The 22,172-nt window shown below is 39.1% G+C and overlaps 1 protein-coding gene across 4 annotated transcripts in view; it reads left to right on the top strand.

Annotated features, from left to right (window-relative positions):
* MPDZ (multiple PDZ domain protein) overlaps positions 1-22,172 on the top strand; it is a 92,814-nt gene that overhangs the window by 5,306 nt on the left and 65,336 nt on the right. For all 4 annotated transcript variants that reach the window (XM_014953944.1, XM_014953946.1, XM_014953947.1 and 1 more), the window contains exons 3-12: positions 206-372; positions 5,175-5,396; positions 6,348-6,487; positions 8,465-8,678; positions 10,629-10,757; positions 11,896-12,099; positions 14,942-15,056; positions 17,511-17,599; positions 19,295-19,490; positions 20,782-20,871. In XM_014953944.1, coding sequence (XP_014809430.1) covers positions 206-372; positions 5,175-5,396; positions 6,348-6,487; positions 8,465-8,678; positions 10,629-10,757; positions 11,896-12,099; positions 14,942-15,056; positions 17,511-17,599; positions 19,295-19,490; positions 20,782-20,871 — 1,566 coding nt within the window. The remainder of the gene's footprint in view (positions 1-205; positions 373-5,174; positions 5,397-6,347; positions 6,488-8,464; positions 8,679-10,628; positions 10,758-11,895; positions 12,100-14,941; positions 15,057-17,510; positions 17,600-19,294; positions 19,491-20,781; positions 20,872-22,172) is intronic.

Raw genomic sequence — 22,172 nt, 5'->3', positions numbered from 1 at the left:
AGGTGATTTTTGTTGGCTTCTGTTTTGTGCTCTGCCTCTGACTGCCTGATTTATTAGACATGTTTGGGCTGGGATTTTTGTTCAGAACTGAACTATTCAACTCCTCTGTAGTTTGAACAGTAGAAATGGATACATTTAAGCCTTTTACCTGCTTGTATGTGGCTGTTTCTGAACTGCTACTGACTAGGAATGATTATCGCTACAGATACACATCGGGCCCTCCAGGCCATGGAGCGCTTACAGGCAAAACTTCGGGATCGAGGTGACAGTGCAAATGAGGAGAAACTGAGCTTATTAAAATCAGTGCTGCAGAGTCCTCTCTTTAACCAAATTCTCACCCTTCAGACTTCGGTTCAACAACTGAAGGATCAGGTAGGAAAAACAGCCTCCCAGGCGCAAGAGAAAAATTGCTAAGAAGGTGCAAAAATGTGTGCATGTCTGCATGTTGAATAGTGAAATCAAATAGCCTACATTAAATGTCTGATCCAAAACTTCAGGGAGCTGAGGGGTACCTACCCTTTTGACTTTTTCGAGGCCTATAGTTTCTGTATGTGTTTTTTATGTACGCGCTTGTTGCTTGCAATGTGCATGGTAGGGAAATGGTGATACTGAGTGGGGAGTTAACATAAGGTTGTCTGTCCTTCAAAAGGAACATGTTTTGTATGAAGTCTTAGGATGTTTTTTTCTAGGAGCCTTTTATTGCTCTCTTGTGTCTTACCCTGCTAAAATGAGAATATATGAGGAAGCTGTGGATTGTTGACTTCAGAAGGACTTGAAGATCTATTTTTTTTTTTGATAGGAATAAAAGATCAAAGAGAAGCAAGAGCTCCTACCTCCTTTTTGCTTGCTCAGGATTTTATGTAAAAGTATTATTTTTCTGTATGTCTTCCGTGAGGATAAGGGGCAGCAAGTTGGCTATACTGACTTTATTATTTTTTACTATAATTTAATTTCCCCATCAGAAGAACAGGAACTTGAAGAATACAAAAAATAGTTCAGTAATTGAATTAGGATTAAACTGTGTATATGGCTTTGCAAGTAGTTGTTCCTGTTGTCTCCTGCAATATGGGCAGCTCTGTGGCTGGTATGCAGAAATGCCGAAGGGGGAGGATGCAGCCCCTGCACACTGTAGTTTTATTTTTACGTCTGGGAAGGCACTGTGCTCTTGAAACTCTTAAACTACAGGTTGGTGAAAACTGCATGGCCTGTGAATAGTGACCAGGCTTTTTGGCCAAGCTGTGCCAGACCGAGGAAGGAGACAAGTTGTTACCCGAGCACTTGGAGCCAGAGCTGTGTTTGGGACGGGGTGGCAGTTGGTGCTGGGCTGTGCTGTGGCTAGGTGTTGCACTCTCTACCCGCTCCAGAGTAAGTTGGCTAAATTTTTCTGATGTTTCACGATGAACTGCGCTGAAAAGTTGAACAGGGCTCTTGTTTCTTTTCAAGGTGAAACGTGACAGTCTGTTAAACTGCTCCTGTGTCTTTAGTTAATGAGTTTTTAAAGAGCTACAAGGCTGTTGCAAGATTCTCAGGAGAAGGCCATCCTTTAGGAAAGTATAGGTTGAAAGGTTGGCAATTTTCTTTCTAAGTCAAACTGATTCCTTGCAAGCATCCCAGTAGAAGTAGGTCACTAAGTGAGACCTACTTGTGGGCCAGTGGCGGCCTCAATAAATTTGAGGGTAGCATGTATTCCTCTCTTGAGGCACTCTTTCTGGAAGGCATGGAGATGATAGTGAGAACCCTGTCTTCTGTTTGCATAGCGAGTCTGGAAAATGAGCTGGCAAATCTTGAAAACATCTGTCATGTTTTCCTAAAAAAAAATTGGATGCAAATATACAGTTTTAGCAGACAAATATTCCTTGCATTCTAGTTAGAGTTGCTACCATTGTTTGTAGTTTAAAATAGACTTCCTTTTCTTTTTTTTTTTTCTTTTTTTTTTTCCTTTTCCCTGCAGGTAAGTGATCTTTTAAGCACCAAAAGAAGATCTGAAGAAGTGTGTGTTTCTGCATGCATAGAATTGTTTCAGATTTGCTCTCCCATTTCTTAAAAGCTGCTGTGTGGTAATTGGAAATCAATCCCATTAGTTGTTGGTGTGTGCTTAACAAAAGCCTCTGGAGTTTGCATTTGAGTTTCGTGCAGTAGACTGAGTGTTATGTTGCTTCATCTGGATGTTGATGAGGCATGATGCTAAAGTCAGCAAATCTAATGCTTTGGTGCTTTAAAGTTTTTTCTTAAACAAGCAAGCAGGATTTGTTTGCACTGCAAATATGTCATTGTAAAGTTAAGAAGTGGAGTGGGAATAGTCTAGGGACAGCAAAGGGATGTTTTTTTCGAGTCCTGACTTCACTAGTCACTGAAGTTGATGAGCACTGAAGGAACCAGATTTTCTTTCTGCCTCTTCATATGTTACTCTTCAGTGAATGTTTGTTTTCTGATGCTGAAGAGCAATCTCTTTGTTTGAAGATGAGGGAGTGATAGAAAAGAAAAACAGAGATTGTGTTGAACTTCTAAATAGTATTTTATTTTTGTTATAAAATATTTTAAAGGAAATATTCAGGCTGTGCTGGCAGTCCTCTCCCGCTTCTCTTCCTTGCCTTTTTCTCTCTCTCTTGTCCACCTCCTCCTCACCTCCCCCTCCTGCCTCCACTGCAGTCAGGGCTCTGCCACAACAAAATACCCTTCCCTTGGCTGGGCTGCATTCCTCAGATTTTTTTTTTTGCTTGTGCATTTGACCGTAGGTTTTTGTTCACAGTGCAGTGGTGAGGAAGAGTCCCCCCGCAGCACAGCACGTACTGGGTTGCATGGGATAGGTGGATGTTAGTAGAAGGGATTTAGGGAAGAAGTGGAGAAATTGTGTATTTTGTAAACAGTCACTTATCTCGGTGGTTTGCCCCAACTGGAGGAGACCTTTATTGTCTATCCTTATCCACTTTCTGCAGCAACAGCATGTATTCTGTGTTTTGAGATGAAAAGCTTATAAGAAGCGCTGATCTGGGATCCCTGAAGGTGGAGAGATGAAGGAGCAGCCAGCAGGGTGGTGCTGGTGCCCCTTCCCAGGGGCTTTAGCTGTGGGGCAGGGGGCCTGGGGGTGCTCTCCTCCCCGGCAGGGCTCCCCCACGGCTGCCTTGCGCTGCCTCTCTCTGCTCCCCGTTGCAGCGACCTTTTTGAGACGCAGGAGGCTTTGCAGGCAGCTGCAGACAGTGCTCTGTGCTGCTCGGGGTCTCCAGGGGCATGGGCCCAATGGCTGGAGTCCAGAAACACCCAGAATTTGTCCTTGTCCAAGTGGAGACCTAGCAAGGCTGATTACATTGCTTTAAATGTTGATACACTGCAGACACGGTTTGGGTAGCTCCTTTTTTCCTAAATGTTTTGAGTGACTGTGTGTAGGCACTGTTTGGCTGTATTTAGTGCCTGTCTGCGTGACTTTAAGTGTTATCATACTAGGTGCTATTTGTGAATTTTTCTTCGTGTTGTGCCAAATTATGTCCAGATTGCAGGTGTTACACACTGTAAGGAGAAAGCCAATCAAGGAAAATTAGCATAAAGCAAATTTTAAAGCGAAGTGTTATTCTTTCATACAGTACTTACACAATCACAGTGATATAAAGCTACTTCTGATGGAATTATGGTGATTTTATTACTGCAAAGTAATGTAATTTATATGTTACGAAAAATATTTCATGCAACCAGAACGGCATTGTCTTTCTAAGATTTCCACTTGTGGTTTATTGCTCCCCCTGGAATGACCTGGACTTCTCTGGTTAACAAACCAGTACACACCAGTTCTTCTCAACTTTTACATGCTATAAGCCTGTACTTTGGTGGGGACAGGGAAGAGAGTGGTTGTTACATTTCCGCTTTTAATTTGTCTGAAGATTCTGAACGTCTACCTTTAGCATCATTATAAATGTCATTATGAAACAAAAATATTTTTAAAGTGTAAATATATGTGTGTTTTGGGAAAGGAGACATTCTGAAATCTAAGTTTTTTACACACACATATACACAAAATTTTATTCTGTTAAGAGTGACATTTTTTCTTAGAGTTCCATTTTTTTTTCTTGGAGTTTCACAAGTTAGAAGCCACTTTATGTGACGTACTGACCGTTTAATGACTGGACTGTTGGGAGAATGATATGATAAACCTAATGGAAGTAGCGTGCTTAAACAGTTGAGATGGGTGCAGTAGACATTTTAGAATGCATTTACAGTCTTGAAAATTTTTGTTGATACGTGGTGTTTAAAAATAAGGCTTCAAGGAAGGGGAATCCCAGTCTTTTGTATTGTGGTGCAGAATGCTAGAACATTTGCACTGTAAAACCATGAAAAGTATTTAAGGCTGTAATATTGTGGTCCTAAATTGTGGTTAGTGTGCCAGGAAAGTATGAAACAGATCGATGTCTAGTAAAACAGTGCCTGTTTACAGTCAACAGGCAAGTGGGATGCCAGCCAGATGAGGGCTCCTGCTTCACCTGAGCTTTAAACCCCCACCAGCCATTCATTAGATTGGTGGTCAGAGATCTGCTTGAAGATAGGTGATTTACTGTGCCTGGGGAAAGCAGACAATTTTCTTATATTCTTTTTTGCTCTGAGGGAAATCTGTTGTTGAGGCTCTCTGTGTAAAGGTACAACTGTGGTTTCCAGATCAGCCAGGTGATTTTAGACTTGTTCAATAATTTTGTATCTAGTTCTAGTTCATGTATGCAGTCATGTTGGCAGCAATAGTGCTTAGTGATGCAGAAACCCCGGCCAGTGAAATTTGTTCCCTGTGTAGCTGATGATGTTTCCTTCTTTTTTCATCCAAATATACAAACTTTTTTTTTTTTATTTTCTTGTAAAATAATTGATAATTTTGTTTTTAAAAATACTGGTACTGTAAAAAAAGCTTGTTCATACTTGTTTATCTCTACCATTGTGTTGGAGTACTTCAGGCTGTTGTGCTAATATGAGCAAAAGAATTTTAGGCAAGAATATGGAAAATAATCTTAGATTATTTTCATCGATTTTTGTCATGTTTTATGCCAGTAATTCACAACTGAAAGGTAATTTTTCTTTTTAAAATTGCAAATTGGGATTTCAAATATTTTTAACGAGCAATTGGCCTATCATGATGCTTTTGGATAAGGAGGAGGTTTCTGCTGTGTCTGTAAATCTGTGTTGCCATTGATCTTTTACAGGTAAATATTACACCTTCCATACACTCCACTGGTGAATTCCCCCAGCTTCTCCATCATGGTGTGAACGTAGGGACCTTACCACATAATGAGTCATATTTGTTGGCTCAACAGAATGGCAGCCCAGCTAATGTGCTAGAAGCATCGATGAGATCCATTACTCCTCAGATTAATGGGAAGTCCTCTAGTGATGACTTTGAGCAGCTGATCAGAAATATGTCCCAGGTAAGCATGTTGTCTGGTAACCACAAAATGTGGATCACTCATTATCTGGAAGATTAAAATACATGTATGTTTATTTAAAAGCGATTATTAAGCAAACCAAGGCTCACTTGCTATTTAAACAAAAATAACCGTTTAATTTGAGGAACAATTGGTAAGTGAGAAAACAGTTGGAAGAGTAGCCTTAACATTGTCACTCTTGAGTTATTGTCCTTAGCTGGGCAGTGTGCCTCTCACAAATCAGCATGCCATTATCTTTCCGTGCTCGTTGAGGGAGTGCTGCTCTGTGTGTGAGAGAGATGCTTTGTCACAGCGTGCTCTTGTATGCATAACTAATGAAAGCTAGTTCTGTGACTTGCTTGGAAATAAGATGGAAAATTCCTTTTTGGACTTGCATGCATTGTGCTGTAATCTTACTGCTTTCCTGTGGTACACAGAAATGGTTTACAAGTCCCTTCAGTGGCTGGAGCTGAGCATGGCCAGGCATATAGTCTAGCATTTTTCTGTTTAACCGGTAATGGAGCCAGATGGGGAAAGTCTTCTGCTCTTCTTCTGGAGAGCCTCTTGCACAGTCCTGCTTTTTCCCCCTTTCTGAAATTCATCCTCTTTTTCTAGTTTGGCTTGAGAGTTGGCCTGTACCCTGTAAAATTTTATACACACATTTATCCTACTTAAGTCACTGCTGAGCCTAAGCTCTGTATATTTAGCTGTTGTTTCCTGATTTCCTCTTCTGGGCTGTAACAATCTTTATTTCTCAAATCTTTCATGATTGTCACTTTTGTATATGATAGTGAGAAACTGGAACTGAACAACTATCTTTCAGTTATTAGCTATTGTAGCCTTGTCCAGTTGTAGCTGTCAATTTAAAAATTTCCAAGTTGTTTACCACATTCATTAATGCTGCTTTTCAACATTTTTAACGTTATTACCCTTTTTTTCCCATCTGCTTAACAGGGTCGTCTTGTTGAGACCATTGAGCTTAATAAACCTGTAAGTGGTGGTCTGGGCTTCAGTGTTGTAGGACTGAAGAGTGAAAACAGGGGAGAACTAGGAATATTTGTGCAAGAAATCCAGGAGGGAAGTGTGGCACATCGGTAAGATTACTACTGGGATATTTTACTGTACCAAGTGTTAACATGTCACTGCAATTTATTGCTGTTGTTTTTGTGGTACAAGGGCACATTTCTCTCATATTTTAAGCCATGCTTGTAATGTTTGAACAGGGCAGAGTATGATCTGTTCCGAATTTTTAGACAGGATAGCTGTAGTTTCTGTGTTGTTTAATATCCCCTTTCCAGTGGGGAAAACAGGGAGGATATTCTTCTGTGTCGTGGCTTTTAAAGCTGAAATACAGATTTTGCTATCGTTGAATGCACTGAAAACCAATTTGATGCAAAAACCATCAGCTGTGACTAGCAGTGTTGTTTGCTAGGTAGCTTCCAAGTGAGCAGGTGTGAAACGAAGCTTTTAAATCAAGCAAGGCTTGACGTAAACTTGTTGGACTCTTAGATACTCAGCTGATGTTATGAGGAACTCAGCAATAATAATGGCTTGTTGAAAGTATGCTTATGCTTTAATCCTGATTCCACAAGTAGTGTTGAGAGAAATGGATTTCTGCTCTAAGAACAGCCTGAGGGAGGAAAGAAACTCGGTGGTGAATGGCAGCAATGCTGGTTCACTGCGGGGTGGTGGGGTGTATCACTGTGTGTGGATTTGCTGGTCGGGATCCTAGCCAGAGCTGCTTCCTGGTGTACTCTCTCTGTTGCATGGGGCAGCTGAGTCATCTCAGTGCTGTATCTCACTGTGCTGTAGGGAGAAATTTTCTGGTTATTTGTTGTCTGAACACTGTTCGTTTAACAGAGGGCAGAGTGTGGCCTACAGAGTTAATTCAGTTATGAAAAGTGGCATTGCAATATTTTTTAATCTGCCTGAACTCCATTTACTTTCTTTTTTCCTTATTTTTTTTCTGCTTCAAGAGGTCTTTGCATTTACTTTCCTTATTGCATGGAGTTGAGACCTCTTACTGAATCAGGCCCTGCCTGAAGAGAGAAACATTCAACAGCTCTTAGAGGGGTCATAATTCAGAAAGGCCCTGGCAGTATGAAATCTTTGGAAGCACTCTGAAAAACAGCTCAAATTCACAAATGAGATAACAAGGGCTGAAGCTAAATAGTGTTTTTCATGAATGCTGTTGAGTACCTTGGCTTATACACTGTAGGTGCTCACAAAAACTGGTGTAATAGGGATCCTGGTGCTGCCATTTGTTTTCAAAGCATTGCTGCTTCAGGATGTTGAAGACAAAACTCCAGATTTTTTGCTGATTTGTTGCAGAAGCAATAGAAGCAGTGAAGGAGGCAGAGGGTAACTCATCTATGAGGCTTCATACACTTCTTTTGAAGTAGGTCTGGGGAAGGGCTCAGTATATAATTTTACAGTAGTGCTTCCTTTGTCAGAAAGTGAAGAGTTATTTTTTAATTTGTTCAGGGCTTTTTTCCCCTGTCGTTTAGAAGGGATCTGTTTTATCATTTTATTTCTGTTGCTCTCTGTGCTTCCCCTTTTTTTTTTTTTTTTTTTTTCTTTTTTTTTCTTTCCCCCTTGGTTTTGTGCAAAACAAAATTTGTTTCCCTAACATCTTGATGAAAGTGTGTTCCACTCCACGGTTTAATGAATATTCAGAATGGACGCACTGAACAAAGTGAAGCACTTGGTCTGTTAAGCAAGAGGCTCAAAGTCAAGAATAAATATAAGTTCCCAGGCTATGGTTGGGAGCAACTGACATCTAATATGCTTAGTCTCGCATGGGGGTACAGGGAGAAGAAAGCTAGCTAGGGGGTAGTAGCCAGGGGAGAGTGGCAGTGGGATTAGCTTCAAAGGAAGCGATCACCAGGGTGCCGCATCAGCTCCTTTTAGCAAAACTGCAGGGTGAGATTAAAAAGTGTGGGGAATAGAGAACAGGTTATTAAAATTATTGGAAAATTGTCAAAATATTGTCATTTCTGCGGCAACACTTCTTTGGTTTTTCTTGTTTGTTTATTTTGTCATCCCCTTCCCTGTTTACACATACGTGACAGAGATGGAAAGCTGAAGGAAGCAGATCAAATCCTTGCTATTAACGGACAAGCCCTTGATCAGACAATTACACATCAACAAGCTATCAGCATCCTACAGAAAGCAAAAGATAATGTCCAGCTAGTTGTGGCCAGGGGCACTTTCCCTCAGCTCATCAGTCCTGTAGTTTCCCGGTCTCCATCTGCTGCTAGCACAGTTTCAGCCCATTCCAACCCGGTGAGTATACCCCAAACATCTCTCTATTCAGTTGTGGGCATGTATGCGCTTACTGCATCTAGTCTTTTGAGCCATTTTTTTGTAACTTGTATGTACATTTCCTTCACAGTTCCTGAGGTTTTTCTTCTATTTATCTTTCTTGTAGCTTTTCCCAGGCAAAGAGTAGAAAATACTCAGGCTTGCTGGGGGAGGGGGGAAATTGATCTTGAATGAATTCGTTCTTCCCATCTGCCAAATTCTCTGTATCCACCAATGCAAGTACAGCATGTTTACCTTACTTTATGAAGCCTTATTTTCAGGTAGCCATAAACAGGATCTTTTTTTTCTCTTTACCTTCTGCTTGGGCAAACAGAAATTTCAGTCTCGTCTGCACCATGGACTGGATGGGTACTCCTCTGTTTTTCCTTTGTTGTCTGTTAGTGGTGGGGCTTAAGTAGAGCAGCAAGAGTGAGCCATCAAAATGCCATGTGTAGGTACACACTTCAGGACCCCCAGAAAACAGCTCTGCTGTATTTATTTTGTTTTGAAAGCTTTTGCGCATCTAAGTGTAAAGAACATAGCTCAAAAACATGGTGATACTAACTGCACTTTCTTTTCCTGGTATCTTACTTATGTAATGGCTTGTCCTGGGATGAAAAGGCCTGTCTTTGGTTTCTGTAGGTTTCACTGTTCAATCGTCTGTGGCTCTTCTTTATCGGAATTGATAATCAGAAGTATACAGAGCAGGAAGCCTGGAAAAAGCATCTGTTTTAGTGTTTATTGTAATCATTAGCATAAAACCTTTAGTGAAGAATTTTCACAATTATTCCTTTCTTTTACATGCCGAAATAAAGCTGATTGATTGGCCTGACTTCCTGTCAGTACAGAGGAGAGGCCTGCTTTCTCCCAGTACTCCTGCAACTCACTTCTTCCTCTATGTGATTGCCTCCATATTCTCTGAACAGCTTCCCTTGCTTGAAAAAAGTGTTCCTTTCAAAGCTGCCACAGCTCCTTATGGTTTTCTTATGTATGCCTTTCCTGGTCCCTGTGTTCACCTCACTTTCAAATGCTGGTGGAAAGCAGCTTCTGTTATTTTTCATTCAGGCTTTGCTTGGTCATCATTGCTTTGTGTTAAGGCTGCGAATTCCCAAACAGGTACGACAGGGCTTTGAATCTGCAGTACCTTGATTATTCCAATATAACTTACTGTTTTCAAGATCCTACCTGCTGGAGCACCAGCTGCAGTTTTAAATTCAGATGAGTTTATGGTGTGGTTTGTTCTTCAGGAGAAGCAGTACCAGGAGCTTCCAGTTGTTCCTTCACTTCTGCCCCTGTACTGCCTACTGTACATTTGTTTTTCCTTCAGAGAAGTTTCGCTCCTGTCAGAACATGAAGTCTGCCATCAAAACTACTTCATTCCAGTGCTGCTGACATCAGACAACCAGAAATCTTTGTTCAGTACACAGGGGGCAATTCTGCTAATGCCTACCTTGCACTACCTGGTGCTGGTTTCAGCTTTAACCTCTGAATTGGGTTTATGCTGTCTCCTGTGCTTTGTTATAATGGCCAATGTGAACATGCTCTTATCTGAAGATTTTAGTTTCTGAGGATTTTAGTTTCCAGTCCTATGATACTTCCTAGCAGCAGTATTTTTCCCAGTGACTGCAATGGGCCATGGAGATGGACAGTTCTAGGTTGCTGGTTAAATTAATTCAGAAAGTTATTGACTCACTACCCAGAGAAGTTTTGTACCAGAGAAATTCCAGCTGTTACAGAATGAGCAATTTATTGCTTAAATATTTTGTAGTCTTACACCTAATAATAACTGTTAAAAAGCTCCCATATTTCTACCTTCCTCCAGTCTTCCTTTCTTCAAAAACATACCAAATAAATAAGAGGAAATACTTTGCAGATTTTAGTACATATGTTCTTATTTCAAACATTTGCAAGCTCATTATTTATTCCTTTTAGGTTCACTGGCAGCATGTGGAGACAATCGAGTTGGTGAATGATGGCTCAGGCCTGGGATTTGGGATAGTGGGAGGAAAGTCAACTGGAGTGATTGTTAAAACCATTCTTCCAGGAGGGGTGGCTGATCAGGTAAATTCAACCTGTCCTCTGTGTAATGTTTATTAAGGTGTGAAGTTACCCTTTAGTTTTATAATCACGTTGAGTAGTGGAAGCTTTTTTCCTCGTAAGTGTAAGAAAGAGAGAGCAAGTGGTGAAATTTATTCTCAGTAGGGGTGTATTTAGTGCAGGGGATCTGTGCCTTTGAATGTAAAAGCTGGATTAGGCTCTAAATTGCATTTGCAAACCTGTTACTTTGTACATGTTTGGTGTGCATTTAGAGTCCTAATTCTTTCATGAATATACTGGTTATAATCCAGGGGTGAGGGAGACACCAAATGCTTACTTGCTCAGACCCAACAGTTAAGAAGAGTGTCTGCTTCTCTCCACTGGGCTTACTGAGGCTTGAAGCAGGCATATGGCTTCATGCGTCTGCTTGAGGACACAGGCCCTATGTGTCCACTGATCCTGCCTAAAGGGCTCATGTGAATTGAATTTGGTGATCACAGCTCATTTCCAGCTTGTCCATTGGGCAAGTATCTGGGGCTGCGTTAATGATGGTCAAGGACTGAGTAGGCACAGAGACTAGTGAGTCTTGCAATAATCAGTCTAGGACCTGATAACAGGTCCTAGAGATGCATGGGCAGGATTTATTGCCACACTGCTTCCCTGAGCAGGTAGACGAGCTCCTTTTACAGACCTGTCTCTTTAATACTTTTCATATGGGCTAAATTCATGTGAAATTTTTCTGGATCATGGTAAGGGCGAAATATGTTTTATTTTAAAGTTATTATTCATCCTGAAGACCAGTTTTTAAATAGAAGTGCAAAGCTGAGTTACACGTTTATATACTGTCTTTTGGAGGTGTGTTTTGAAATGAAACCTGAAGTTCTCTAATCTACATGCACCTGTTAAATACCAGTAGGTAGTAACCATAACTATATGTATTTTTCTCTGTGCTCCTGTGGCTGGTTGAAAAAGGATATCCTGCATTGCCTTTAGGCAACCTACATTTCTTTTCCATGTTTATTGACTGGGCACCCAAAAAAAGTTCCCTGGTTCATTTATCGTAAAAGTGACTAAAGCTATGTGGTCTTTTTCTAATTGTATGTTATGTGGGAAAAATAGTGGGATTTTAATATATTTTTTTTCTTTGTTATTCTTCCTCCAGCATGGGAGATTGTGTAGTGGAGACCACATCCTGAAAATTGGTGATACGGACCTAGCTGGAATGAGCAGTGAGCAGGTGGCACAAGTTCTGAGGCAATGTGGAAATCGAGTGAAACTGGTAATTGCAAGAGGTCCAATTGAGGAACCACCTCCACCAGCAGTCCCACCAGGTACACCAGTACCAACCTCCACACCAGAGAAACAGGTATACTTAACTCATGACAAACTTTTACCTCAGTCTTTCTTTTCTTCTATTTGAATGTCTTTCATGTTTATGTTCTCAAAAGCCACAATTTTCTGTCCCAGTAGTGGTGACAGTCTGGGAGAATTTAAGTGTCATGAATCCACAATGCAAGAAACTGTATGCTTGAAGCCTTTTTGGATCAAAGCTTAGGACTTCCATAAATGTGATCTGAATAATGTCTGGTTCTGGTTTGTTTGTGGTTGTGCGGTAATACATTGGGAACAACTGAAGCCATGCAGTCTTTTCTTCAAACAGAGCAAGCTGGCTTTGTAGCGTTTCTCTGTACGGCTCTCCTTTTCCTCTACAGGAACATTTCTTACTTCTGTATCATTGCAGCAATCCATCAGTTTCTCCCTGTGCCAACCAGCACACGGATGCTGCTTCTTTCCTACATCACCTGGCATGGCTCGTTTGCTAGACATCTTCCAAAAAAAGTCAACCAGCTTCTACCCTTATTCCCCTGCTGCTGATTTCTGCTTTCTGTGCTGTTACTCCTCTACAGTTGTCAGCCACTTAAAAAATTCTGTAAATAATATCACGTCCTGTCAACTCAAAACCTCTACAGAATAGGTCATTTGCACATTTGCAGCAAAGCCTGGTTTCATGGGAGTGAGGAAAAGTAGTGTTTTGTCACATATAGTTATGACCACATATATTTAAATGTGGTTTTGTGGAGTAAGTGAATGAGAGAAGAAAAAGGTGGCTGTTTTTGAGCCTGATTTTCTAGACATTTTCTTCCCAGTTACAAATTACATTTCAGATGTAATTTGGAATAAAAATACCTCTATTTTCTGGAATAAATAAAATCTTAATTTTTTCATGATGACCATTATTTTGCCTCTGTTCATTGTAGTGGAGTCTGTGGAAAACAGACATACATTCGTCCACTGCTTTGTGATTATAAGGAAAATTAATCTTGACGTGGAGTCTTCTGAACATCTAAGAGGAGAGACAGACTTTCGTGTTTTTACAGCACTCAGAAGCATGAAAACCTGGCTGTATTTTAGATAAAAGGATCAATATTTAGCCCAAATATTATTTATTGGGAAAACAGCAGTCTCAAAGGAGAAGATGAATTTGCCTTTCTGAGGTTCTATGATGCAGTGTGGAAGGACATATCTGCAGCTGCAGGATGTATAGAATTTCTAGTACCAAGGAAATTGCTCAAAGCCACCAAGTGAAAAAGTTTGACTTTTTCACTACCTTCCTCTCTGTTTCCATCCTTTTCAACACCTTGTTCCTGGTACATCTCTACTAGCAGGAGAGCTATTTTTAAACTGCTTGCACAAAGTCTTGTTCTTGGAGGAAGCACCTACTTAATGATGCTGCGGGCATTAATTCAGGGTGAAGATGATGATGGAAAAACATTGGTTTGTCTGTTTCTTCCTGGTGAATACAGAATGGGTGAAGACTTCGTGATGCTCTTAAAGCTGTTAGGGAGAGCAGAATGACTTTCCAAAATGGACACTTCATGTTCCATGTAGATGTCTGTCCTGTAAAAATTAATGAGTTTATAGAAATTAAAGCTGTTTTTTAGTGGCATGACCTGTGGCTAAAATAATCCTGTATTATCAAGCAGAGAGGTAGTTATAGCAGCAGACATTTATTTTTCTCATGTTTGATTGTAGCTTTGGGTGGAGTTGTTCGATAAAGAACTGAAGTCAGATTCCCTTTTGGCAAGTAGCATCATAGCTCGCCTGAAGTCTTTTTTTTGGCACGTGCATGCTCATCTAGTCAAACTGGGTTTAGTTAGTATCTGCCTGGTTGCCATATTGGTGTTTTAAAAAGCATTAGCTGCTATCTGTCATGCAGAAGAGACAGAAGAAGATAGGAGTGTAGCAGGATCTTGATAGATGTGTACTGTATTTATGAATTCCCATTTTAAGTGTGTGCATAAATATTTATGTCCATGTAAATACAATGAAATTGAAGCCTTGTATATATAATCATATACTGATATATAGCAGCTATGGGAGTGGCTAGTAACTATGTTTTAGACAGCTGAAAGTTGAAGAATAAATAACTCCCTTTTTTAAAAGTTGAAATTGTTTTGTAAGTTAATTTTTTTTCATTTAATACAAAAGCTATAGTGTTGAAATGGGATTTTAATATTTATTGTACTTTCATTAATGATACATAAATGAATTCGTTACCCAAAAAGTTCTTTGTTATTGAAATTCACAGGGTTGTAGTAGATATTAGTGGAGAGTGTCATTATTTAACTAGCTGGAAGTATAATTGCTACTTTCTGAAACAGTATTTTTAAGTCTTTCAAAACCAAGAAATGTAATTGCCTCACTAGTAATAGCTTTGATTATGTTTTAAATTTGCCATGCATAGGAAAAAAATAGCTACAGGTATTAAACAACTAGAATACAGAATATTAAAAAGAAGAAAAAAAGATCCGAATTATAACACAGTATTTTAAAGCTGGTTCTGGTCCCAGAAGGGCAGCAAGCTACATATTCTAACATTTAAGCACGGTTTGTGGAACTTACTCTACAAGAGCTTCATTGTTCAATTTGTAGAATTTCCACCAGTCATTGTAGTCATCAAATAATGATTTTATAGGTTAGAGTGTAATACCCCAGGAGCAGTACGGGAGGGAGGACATGACCTGAATTGCTTTACAGTGAAGAATGTTACCTATGTCTACTTTCTTTGCTGAGCATCAAGAGCAGAAGCAAAGTTGGTACTTCTTTTTTACATTTGTGTCTAATTTTATATGTTAATGACATCAAAGAATGTGGTGACTCTTTAAAGAAAAAAAAGGCTTCCTTTCTAATCACACTTTTCTTATTAGGCAGTTGCTTCTGTTGATAGCTGTGAAGATGGAGAGAAATTTAACGTTGAGCTGACTAAAAACAACCAGGGATTAGGAATAACTATTGCTGGTTACATTGGAGACAAAACGTCAGGTAATTACCGATTCCTGCATTTCACTATACAATTTGTTGCATACTGTGGTGTATGTGCATCGAAGACTTAATTTTAGTTTTGGTATACCATCTCTAAAAACCTCAAGCATCTGAAATTTTTTTAAAGTTTGTAAAGAAAAAGGAATTGTTTTCCTTTGGTGAGAAGGTCATTCAGATTAGAAGCAATCAGTTTTATTATAAAATCTAATCTCAGCATTTTTTAATCAATTGCTGTATTCACTCTTGGCTAAAGCTTGTGCTTGTGTAGTTTTGCAAAACAATTCTAAAATAGATTGAGCCATTTTTGTTAGAGCTAGCTGGGCTTTTAAAATTGCATTTTAGTTTTTAAAAGGCTCTTACAAGATAATACATTAGTATTCTGAGTAGTATTAGAAGGTATGGTAATTTTTTTTTTAAACAATGCCTATAGTACTGCTGGCAGATCAACAATTCCTTAGTGAAATTTGGATATAATAAATGGTTGTTAACGTCTGGGCTGTTGCAGCCAATAAATAACTTAAGTTAAATAAATAAGTACGACAGTATTATGGAACAGTTGTATATTTTTACTTTGTAATTTCAACTACTTTTTTCAGAAAAATGATGCAGACCTCTGCTAGGCTCCATAGGGGGGATTTGGCAAATGCAGTAACACTTGGAAGGGGCATTTGTCAAATGTGTTGTCAAACTTCTCAAGGAGCTGTTGGTTTGACTGTTACCCATGTATAGATTGTTAGAAAAATGCATGCATAGATATGTCTCACGTTACTGCCAGTTTATAGACATAATTTGTTGGGTTTGAGAAGCTGGTCTAAATTTTAACAATGTGTTCCATAGGACAGGATTGTCACAGTTTCTGTAAGTCCACTCTTTACCAGCTTCCAGGTGAATCTCCAAAAGGCAAATTAAATTGCAGAACATGTGATACATCTGAGAGCATATTTTAACTGGTTTAGTGTTGGAGTATCACTGATCTTTTATTTTAAATTATTGTGCTGCATGTAACTGCATCAGCAAATAGTGTTGCCTTAGGAACTAAATGAACATCTCACTTAATTCTGTGATTTACACTTAAGAAAAGAAGAACTTTGCTGTCAGAGAAGCAGCAGTACAACTACTGGACAAGAGAATCTGCAGCTGAATCTTCAGGAATGACTAATAACAACTTGTCATGTTACCATAGAGTTGTTACAGGGTATAAAAATGCTTGCAAGTTAGTAAGACCAGCTGTTTAATTATTCATAAAACCTGGAAAAACAACAAATTAAGAAAAAACAGAAAAGAATTGTCAACGCTGTGGCTTAAGTATATTTATAGTCTGGTTCTTCCTAAACTTAATGTAGTCATTAGAGCAAAATAGAGATTTAGCCCTCCTTCCTGCTAACTTTTGTCATATCGAGGCCAGTAAATGGTGAGTTTCAGATTTGCAAATGCACTGGGGTGTTTTGCTAGCTGTTAAAACCCTTTTTATAGTGGATTATCTTCCTATTGAGCATATTCATTTAACAGAGTTGGAATATTTGTTGAGAGAAAGTAGGTTCTCTTAGATTTCTGATACCATTGTTACAAGCCTGTGACCCTCAGACCTGATTTCATGCCAGTTCATGCTAGTATTTTTCTCAATTTCATGTATACTATGGAAAAATGTGCATGTAGGAACTCCATAGATTTTTCACTTTACTGAGCTGTTGAAGGTGTTTCAAATTCCAGTGTATTTTTTCCTGAAATTGATTTCTTTTTATAAAATGTCCTTTCTGAAATGGATTTCTTTTCGTAAAATGTCCTTTCTGTAGGTGTTAAGTAAAATATTCCTTCTGTTTCAAAATTGGTAACTGTCTAAAATGCTTCTGTTTGGGGGGTTTGGATTCTTTTTTTCTCTGGTGTCTTTTTTTCTTTTATTTACTGGATCAAATACTGATTTACAGCTGTAGTTAAAAGCTGGTTCAAATGTAAGTTGTAGTCCTGCTTGCTTATAATTTTCTACGTTTCATTTTCCAAGCATGTATTTTTCTAAGCAGTTGTTAAGTACATAGAAAAAGGAGAACTTACTATGTTAGTGTACTCAAACTGAATTTTCTGTCCTGCAGATCTGCCCAAGAGTCAGAGAAATGTTTTTTTGTCAATGTTGCTTTCAACATTTAGATTAAAATAAGTTAGAATATTTCTTCTTTTGCAGCAGGAGCTGGGAATTTGGCATTGTAAGATCTTGAGTGAAATCTGGTGTAATGCAAGCTGACGTTAATCAGGCTCATCCTTTAGGAAAATGATAATATATATGTTTTCCTTAAAGCTATATATATACTTCCTTGATGAATCTTTCCTAATCTTACCTGGAGATTGTGTTTTGTTTCTTTTTTTCCCTTTGGTTGATCGTATTAGTTGGAAATTGTTTGATTATTTAAATCGTTTCTTAATAAATTAGTTAATTTCATTTTCTCTGCTGCTTCATCCCAGAACCTTCTGGTATCTTTGTGAAAAGCATTACAAAAGGCAGTGCTGTGGAACATGATGGCAGAATTCATGTTGGAGATCAAATTATAGTTGTAAGTAAACACAGAAAGAAATGAGATCACTTGTCTGCAAAACTCAACTTCAAGTTGTAAAAATATGCTTGTGTAGTACTTGCTCAAAACATTTAGAATTGGGGTTGAAATGGTGAGTCCTTTTTTTTGACTGAGTATTCAATCACATTATCTTTCTAATTATTCTGCCTGTGTGTAACTTGTGCTTCTTAGAGAAAATCTGTGTTGTATGTGTATATCTTATCAGTAAGATCTTTGAGACTGCTTAGAAAAGGCAAAGTTTCAAAGTTAGATTTAAATTAAGCAGTTTTTTTCAAAGTTATTTTCAAAAGTATATCTTTAAAGTTTTAGATGCTCAGAGAAAGAAAAAAATATTTTCATGCATGACATGTTAGCTGTCTGATGAAAATCAGGTCATGAATGCAGGAACCACATTTTTTGTGGCTGTCACAGATTTGTCCTTTCATTTGTGGGAAGACAGCACTCCAAGTGCAAACATGCCTGCATGCTTGCATGTGGAAGTAAATACATTTTTTATAATGATTTAAATGCTGAGTACAAATGGCTAAAATTGATTGTTCCAAAGTTTGACTTCTCCTTCTACTGCAGATGCAGAAGGAGAAAAAGATTTGAGTGACCTCAGACAAAAGAATAATACACGTTTCTAAAATATGGTTTGCTTAAGTGTGGAGGAAAAATTAAATAACCCCAGCACGTTTTTAATTACTTTCTATTCAGAAGAGTACCAGAGTTCTAAGAAGTTCAGAGAAAGGCAACAAAATGATTAAGGATCTGGGGGGAGTCGTTATTCATGCAGGAGGAGCTAAAATAATTGAGCATGAGTGTTGTATAGACAGAGTGAAACAACTATGTAGGAGTCAAGGATTATAGTGTTATTGGAAATATTTCAGAAATTAAAGATACTGAAGGGTGAGATAGAGGAAAAATAGGATAATACAGAGTTTTCAGGAAGAAGAATAATAAAAAGTGGTGTGTACTAGGGATAATGGAATGAAATTGAGCAACGCCAAAGTCCTGAGTTTCAGAAGAAAAAACCCCTGAGTTAATGAGATAATGGGGTAGCTTAAAACAGAAGAAGCCAAAATCTGGTTCTTTTAAATGCTAAAATGTTGGACCTGAGATAACGTCTGGCTGTCTGGGAGAGTGTTTGGTTGGGAAACTGAACTTCATGGTGTTCTGTAGTAGACTTCACCGTGTCTGAGGTCGCTTAGTCTCAGAATGCTGCGCTCTGCAGTTCTTCCTACCACAGTGGACGGATATGTCTCTCCTCACCCTCCCCTTCATATCTGTCCCAGCCACGGCTGTGTTAGTTTATTCACTCGGTGTTTTATCCTCAGAGATGGGCTGAAGCAGTTGAGCAGACAGACTGCACCGCGTGCCCTGCACAGCACATGCCGTGTCCTTTCCCACCTCACAGAGGGGATCTGTCTGGCCCCACTCTGGTGGGCACCCAAAGCGCTTCTCCCCACTTTGCTGTGGTAGTGGTTGTTACCTAGGTTTCAGGTACTCCAGTCAAAGTGCTTTGTGTATCCCATGTTGTTAAGTCATCCGTGTTTTTGTTCTTGTCCCTTTGCTTGCTTTGTGCTCCAGCTAACAGATGCTGAGAACTCACCATATTATTTTGCCCTGAATGTGTTTGTTTTTTTTTTTTCCTGGGTGGTGTCTTCTCGGCTGAAAAGCTGCTTAATCTTGCAGGTGGATGGAACAAATCTTCAGGGTTTTACTAACCAGCAAGCAGTTGATGTTTTGCGGCACACGGGACAAACGGTTCGGCTCACTTTGATCAGAAGAGGGCTTAAGCAGGAAAATCATATTCAGCCCCAGGAGGACTTCAGTGCTGCTGTTGAAAAGGACTTACTGTTCCAAACAATGGATAGTAGCACAGCCGAAGGTAATTAAAACTGGCTTTGCTTTAAAGTTGGCTTGAAACATTTTTCTTCTCAAATGCAAACTGAAAATAAAATGCACCAGATTCATTCTGGGTAGGTATTACTGATAGTGGAGCTGTTGTACATGAGGGGAGAATTTGGTTTACTATGGTTGGATTAATCTTTTAGACATAGTTGTATTATTTGCTACATTTTCAAAGTGAGTGTTGAAAGCTCTGCAGTGTAATGCAGTTCTGGCTGAACTGCTTGAAGACTTTGATCCTGCAAATCTTCAAATGGTAAGAAGGCAGTGAATGTTTTATTCGTGCTCGACAGTGAGTGCTGCATTCAAGAGCAAGCAAAAATATACCCTCCACAATGAGCAAAACCAAGTCTCAGTTCCTTTCACTCTTGCATGTCAGTATCACAAGCTCAAGGTATGAGTGGCCTATATCTAGAGGTTATTAATTTGATAGGGCATAAACTGTATACATGTACAAAGTTCTGAAGCCGATGAACAGTATTAATTTTCCTACTCATGAGGTGAGATTAGTGAAGCTTGATCTTATACTGTGTCCATCTTGAAGTATATGAGCCAAATATTGAAAGTCGGTGTGTTTGTACAGAATATCTGCACAGAGCATGCATGCACAGATTTTTTCAGCTACTTGTGTTATAGGCTGATGTCCGCAGAAGCATATCACAGCTTATAGACTGAGGCATAATCCACACCTAGCACAAGATTTTGAAAGACCCAGTAGTATGTTATCTGTATGGCATCCTCTCATTCCCACCCTTAGCAAAAATTACAGAGGACATGCCCAGAAAGTGCTTAGAGGTGTTCAAGATGCAGCTGACAGACAGCAATATACCTAACAGAACTCTGTGGCAGAAGAGGATCTCTACAAGTGAGAAGTCTGTCAAGTATGCAAGTCTATAGCGTTTTACTTTTTCAGTGTCAGCTTCCTGAATTGCACCAAGTGAAGAAGAGAAAAAAAAAGAAGATAATACAAGAGTGGTAAAAGATGTTATATTATATGTTTTCCAGTAAATTTTCTTTCAATTGCAGAGATGCAGCTATTGATGGTGCTTTTTTTTTTCCCGTCTTGTTTAATTGAAAAAAACATTAACAGAAGACAAAATTTTTTTTAAATATGGCATTTCTTCTTAGCTCCTCATGAGAGATGCTGTTTGCCAAGTATGGATCCTCTGAAGTCCAGTTGAGAGACTGTCAGTGCCCTGAGGCATGCCTGTGACCCTGATGAATCTTACAACATATAAAATAGCTGAAAAAGTGTCTTTTTCTTTTTCCAGGTAACAGCGAAACAGAACCAGAATCTCCATCACTGCCATGCAGTGCCAGTGTGGTAAATATTGGAGAGGACATGAAACAACAGGAAGCAGGTTCTCAATGTTTTAAATTTTGTGAAAATGCACTTGGGTGTACTTACACAAAGATCAGATGTTTTGTGTGTCTTTCCATCTCCTGTGTGCTGTGTAGCTGAGGTACAGCTAGAAAGGGAAAGTAATCATACATGTAAGCATGTACTCTTGAGTGTTCTACTGTACGTGTCTGAAAATAATAGTGTCAAAGACGCCCCATGAAGCAGGCTGCTTTTGCTACGTGCTTAGCCCTCTTTTAAGTCTACTGTTGTATTTCTGTTCTTTTTGGTCCTTTTAGTATTAAACATCTTCCCTCCTTGTTCCCCAACGTCCGTTATGTTTCCAACTGCGTGCAGCTGCCCAGCAGCAGTTCAGGACTTCTACCTCTTCTGATAAACTTCCTTTTCACAAATTCCTGAGCTTGCATTCATTTCAAGATGCGTTTTGTGGTAATGTTTGAAATTCAGTCAGTTCTGCTGCACTGATATGCTCTGACTTTTCCCATACTCATTATTCTCATTTTCTAATGGGTGTTTTCTTTTCCCTCTTGAGGTCTTAGGGCACTGTACTGCATTTCAGAAGTCCTGTGTGTGATGGTGTTTTCCAGGTTGAGACAGCACTTGATGTGTTTTCTAACACTTTCCTACTACCAAAGCTAGAGGGGAACGGAAAAGCATCACCAGTATGAATTCTGTAATGTGTATCTTTTCATAACTCATGCTTTCCATTATCCTGGATAACTGAAGAATTTCTTTTCAACACCTTTCTTTCAGATACTGCAGGGTCTCTGCTGTGAGGAAAGTATGGCCAATTTTGAATGCCCCACAACACCTGGCTTTATTTTTAGTAATGTTTCTGAGCAATGACTAGATCTAAAACACTGTCTAAGGCTATTAGTCACTTTAAATTCTTCAAAAGTCAGTGGGAATTGAGAACTTAATCTTGTAATGAAGATAATTCTAGTCTTCGCCTGGGGTGAGCATTCAGATCCAAGGGGTTTCTTTTGTTACTGTAGGCACAGCACAGGCCATGGACCTTGAATATGTAGGGTTCCGTTAAATCTGCTGTGTTTGCTGGCTGTTGTATATAAATACTGCTTTTTACTCTTTCCCGCCCTAGAATGTGAACAGTGTGAATGAGGGGAGAATGAGCAGAAGGAAAGTATTTCTCTATTTTTCAGCCTGCAGATAAACTTTGCTGCCTAGTCTGTCGTTGTATTTTTGACAGCATTTTCTCCCCTCCTTCCCTTCCAATTTTATTGCTGCTCTTAGCTATTAGAATTATTGAATTATTTCTCACTGTATGTGTGCATGTATGTGAAT

The sequence above is a fragment of the Calidris pugnax genome, unplaced genomic scaffold, assembly GCF_001431845.1.
Source record: "Calidris pugnax isolate Ruff unplaced genomic scaffold, ASM143184v1 scaffold178, whole genome shotgun sequence".
Lineage (NCBI taxonomy): Eukaryota > Metazoa > Chordata > Aves > Charadriiformes > Scolopacidae > Calidris > Calidris pugnax.
Note: the sequence above shows the minus strand (reverse complement) of the source record. Positions and strands in the feature narration are given on the sequence as shown.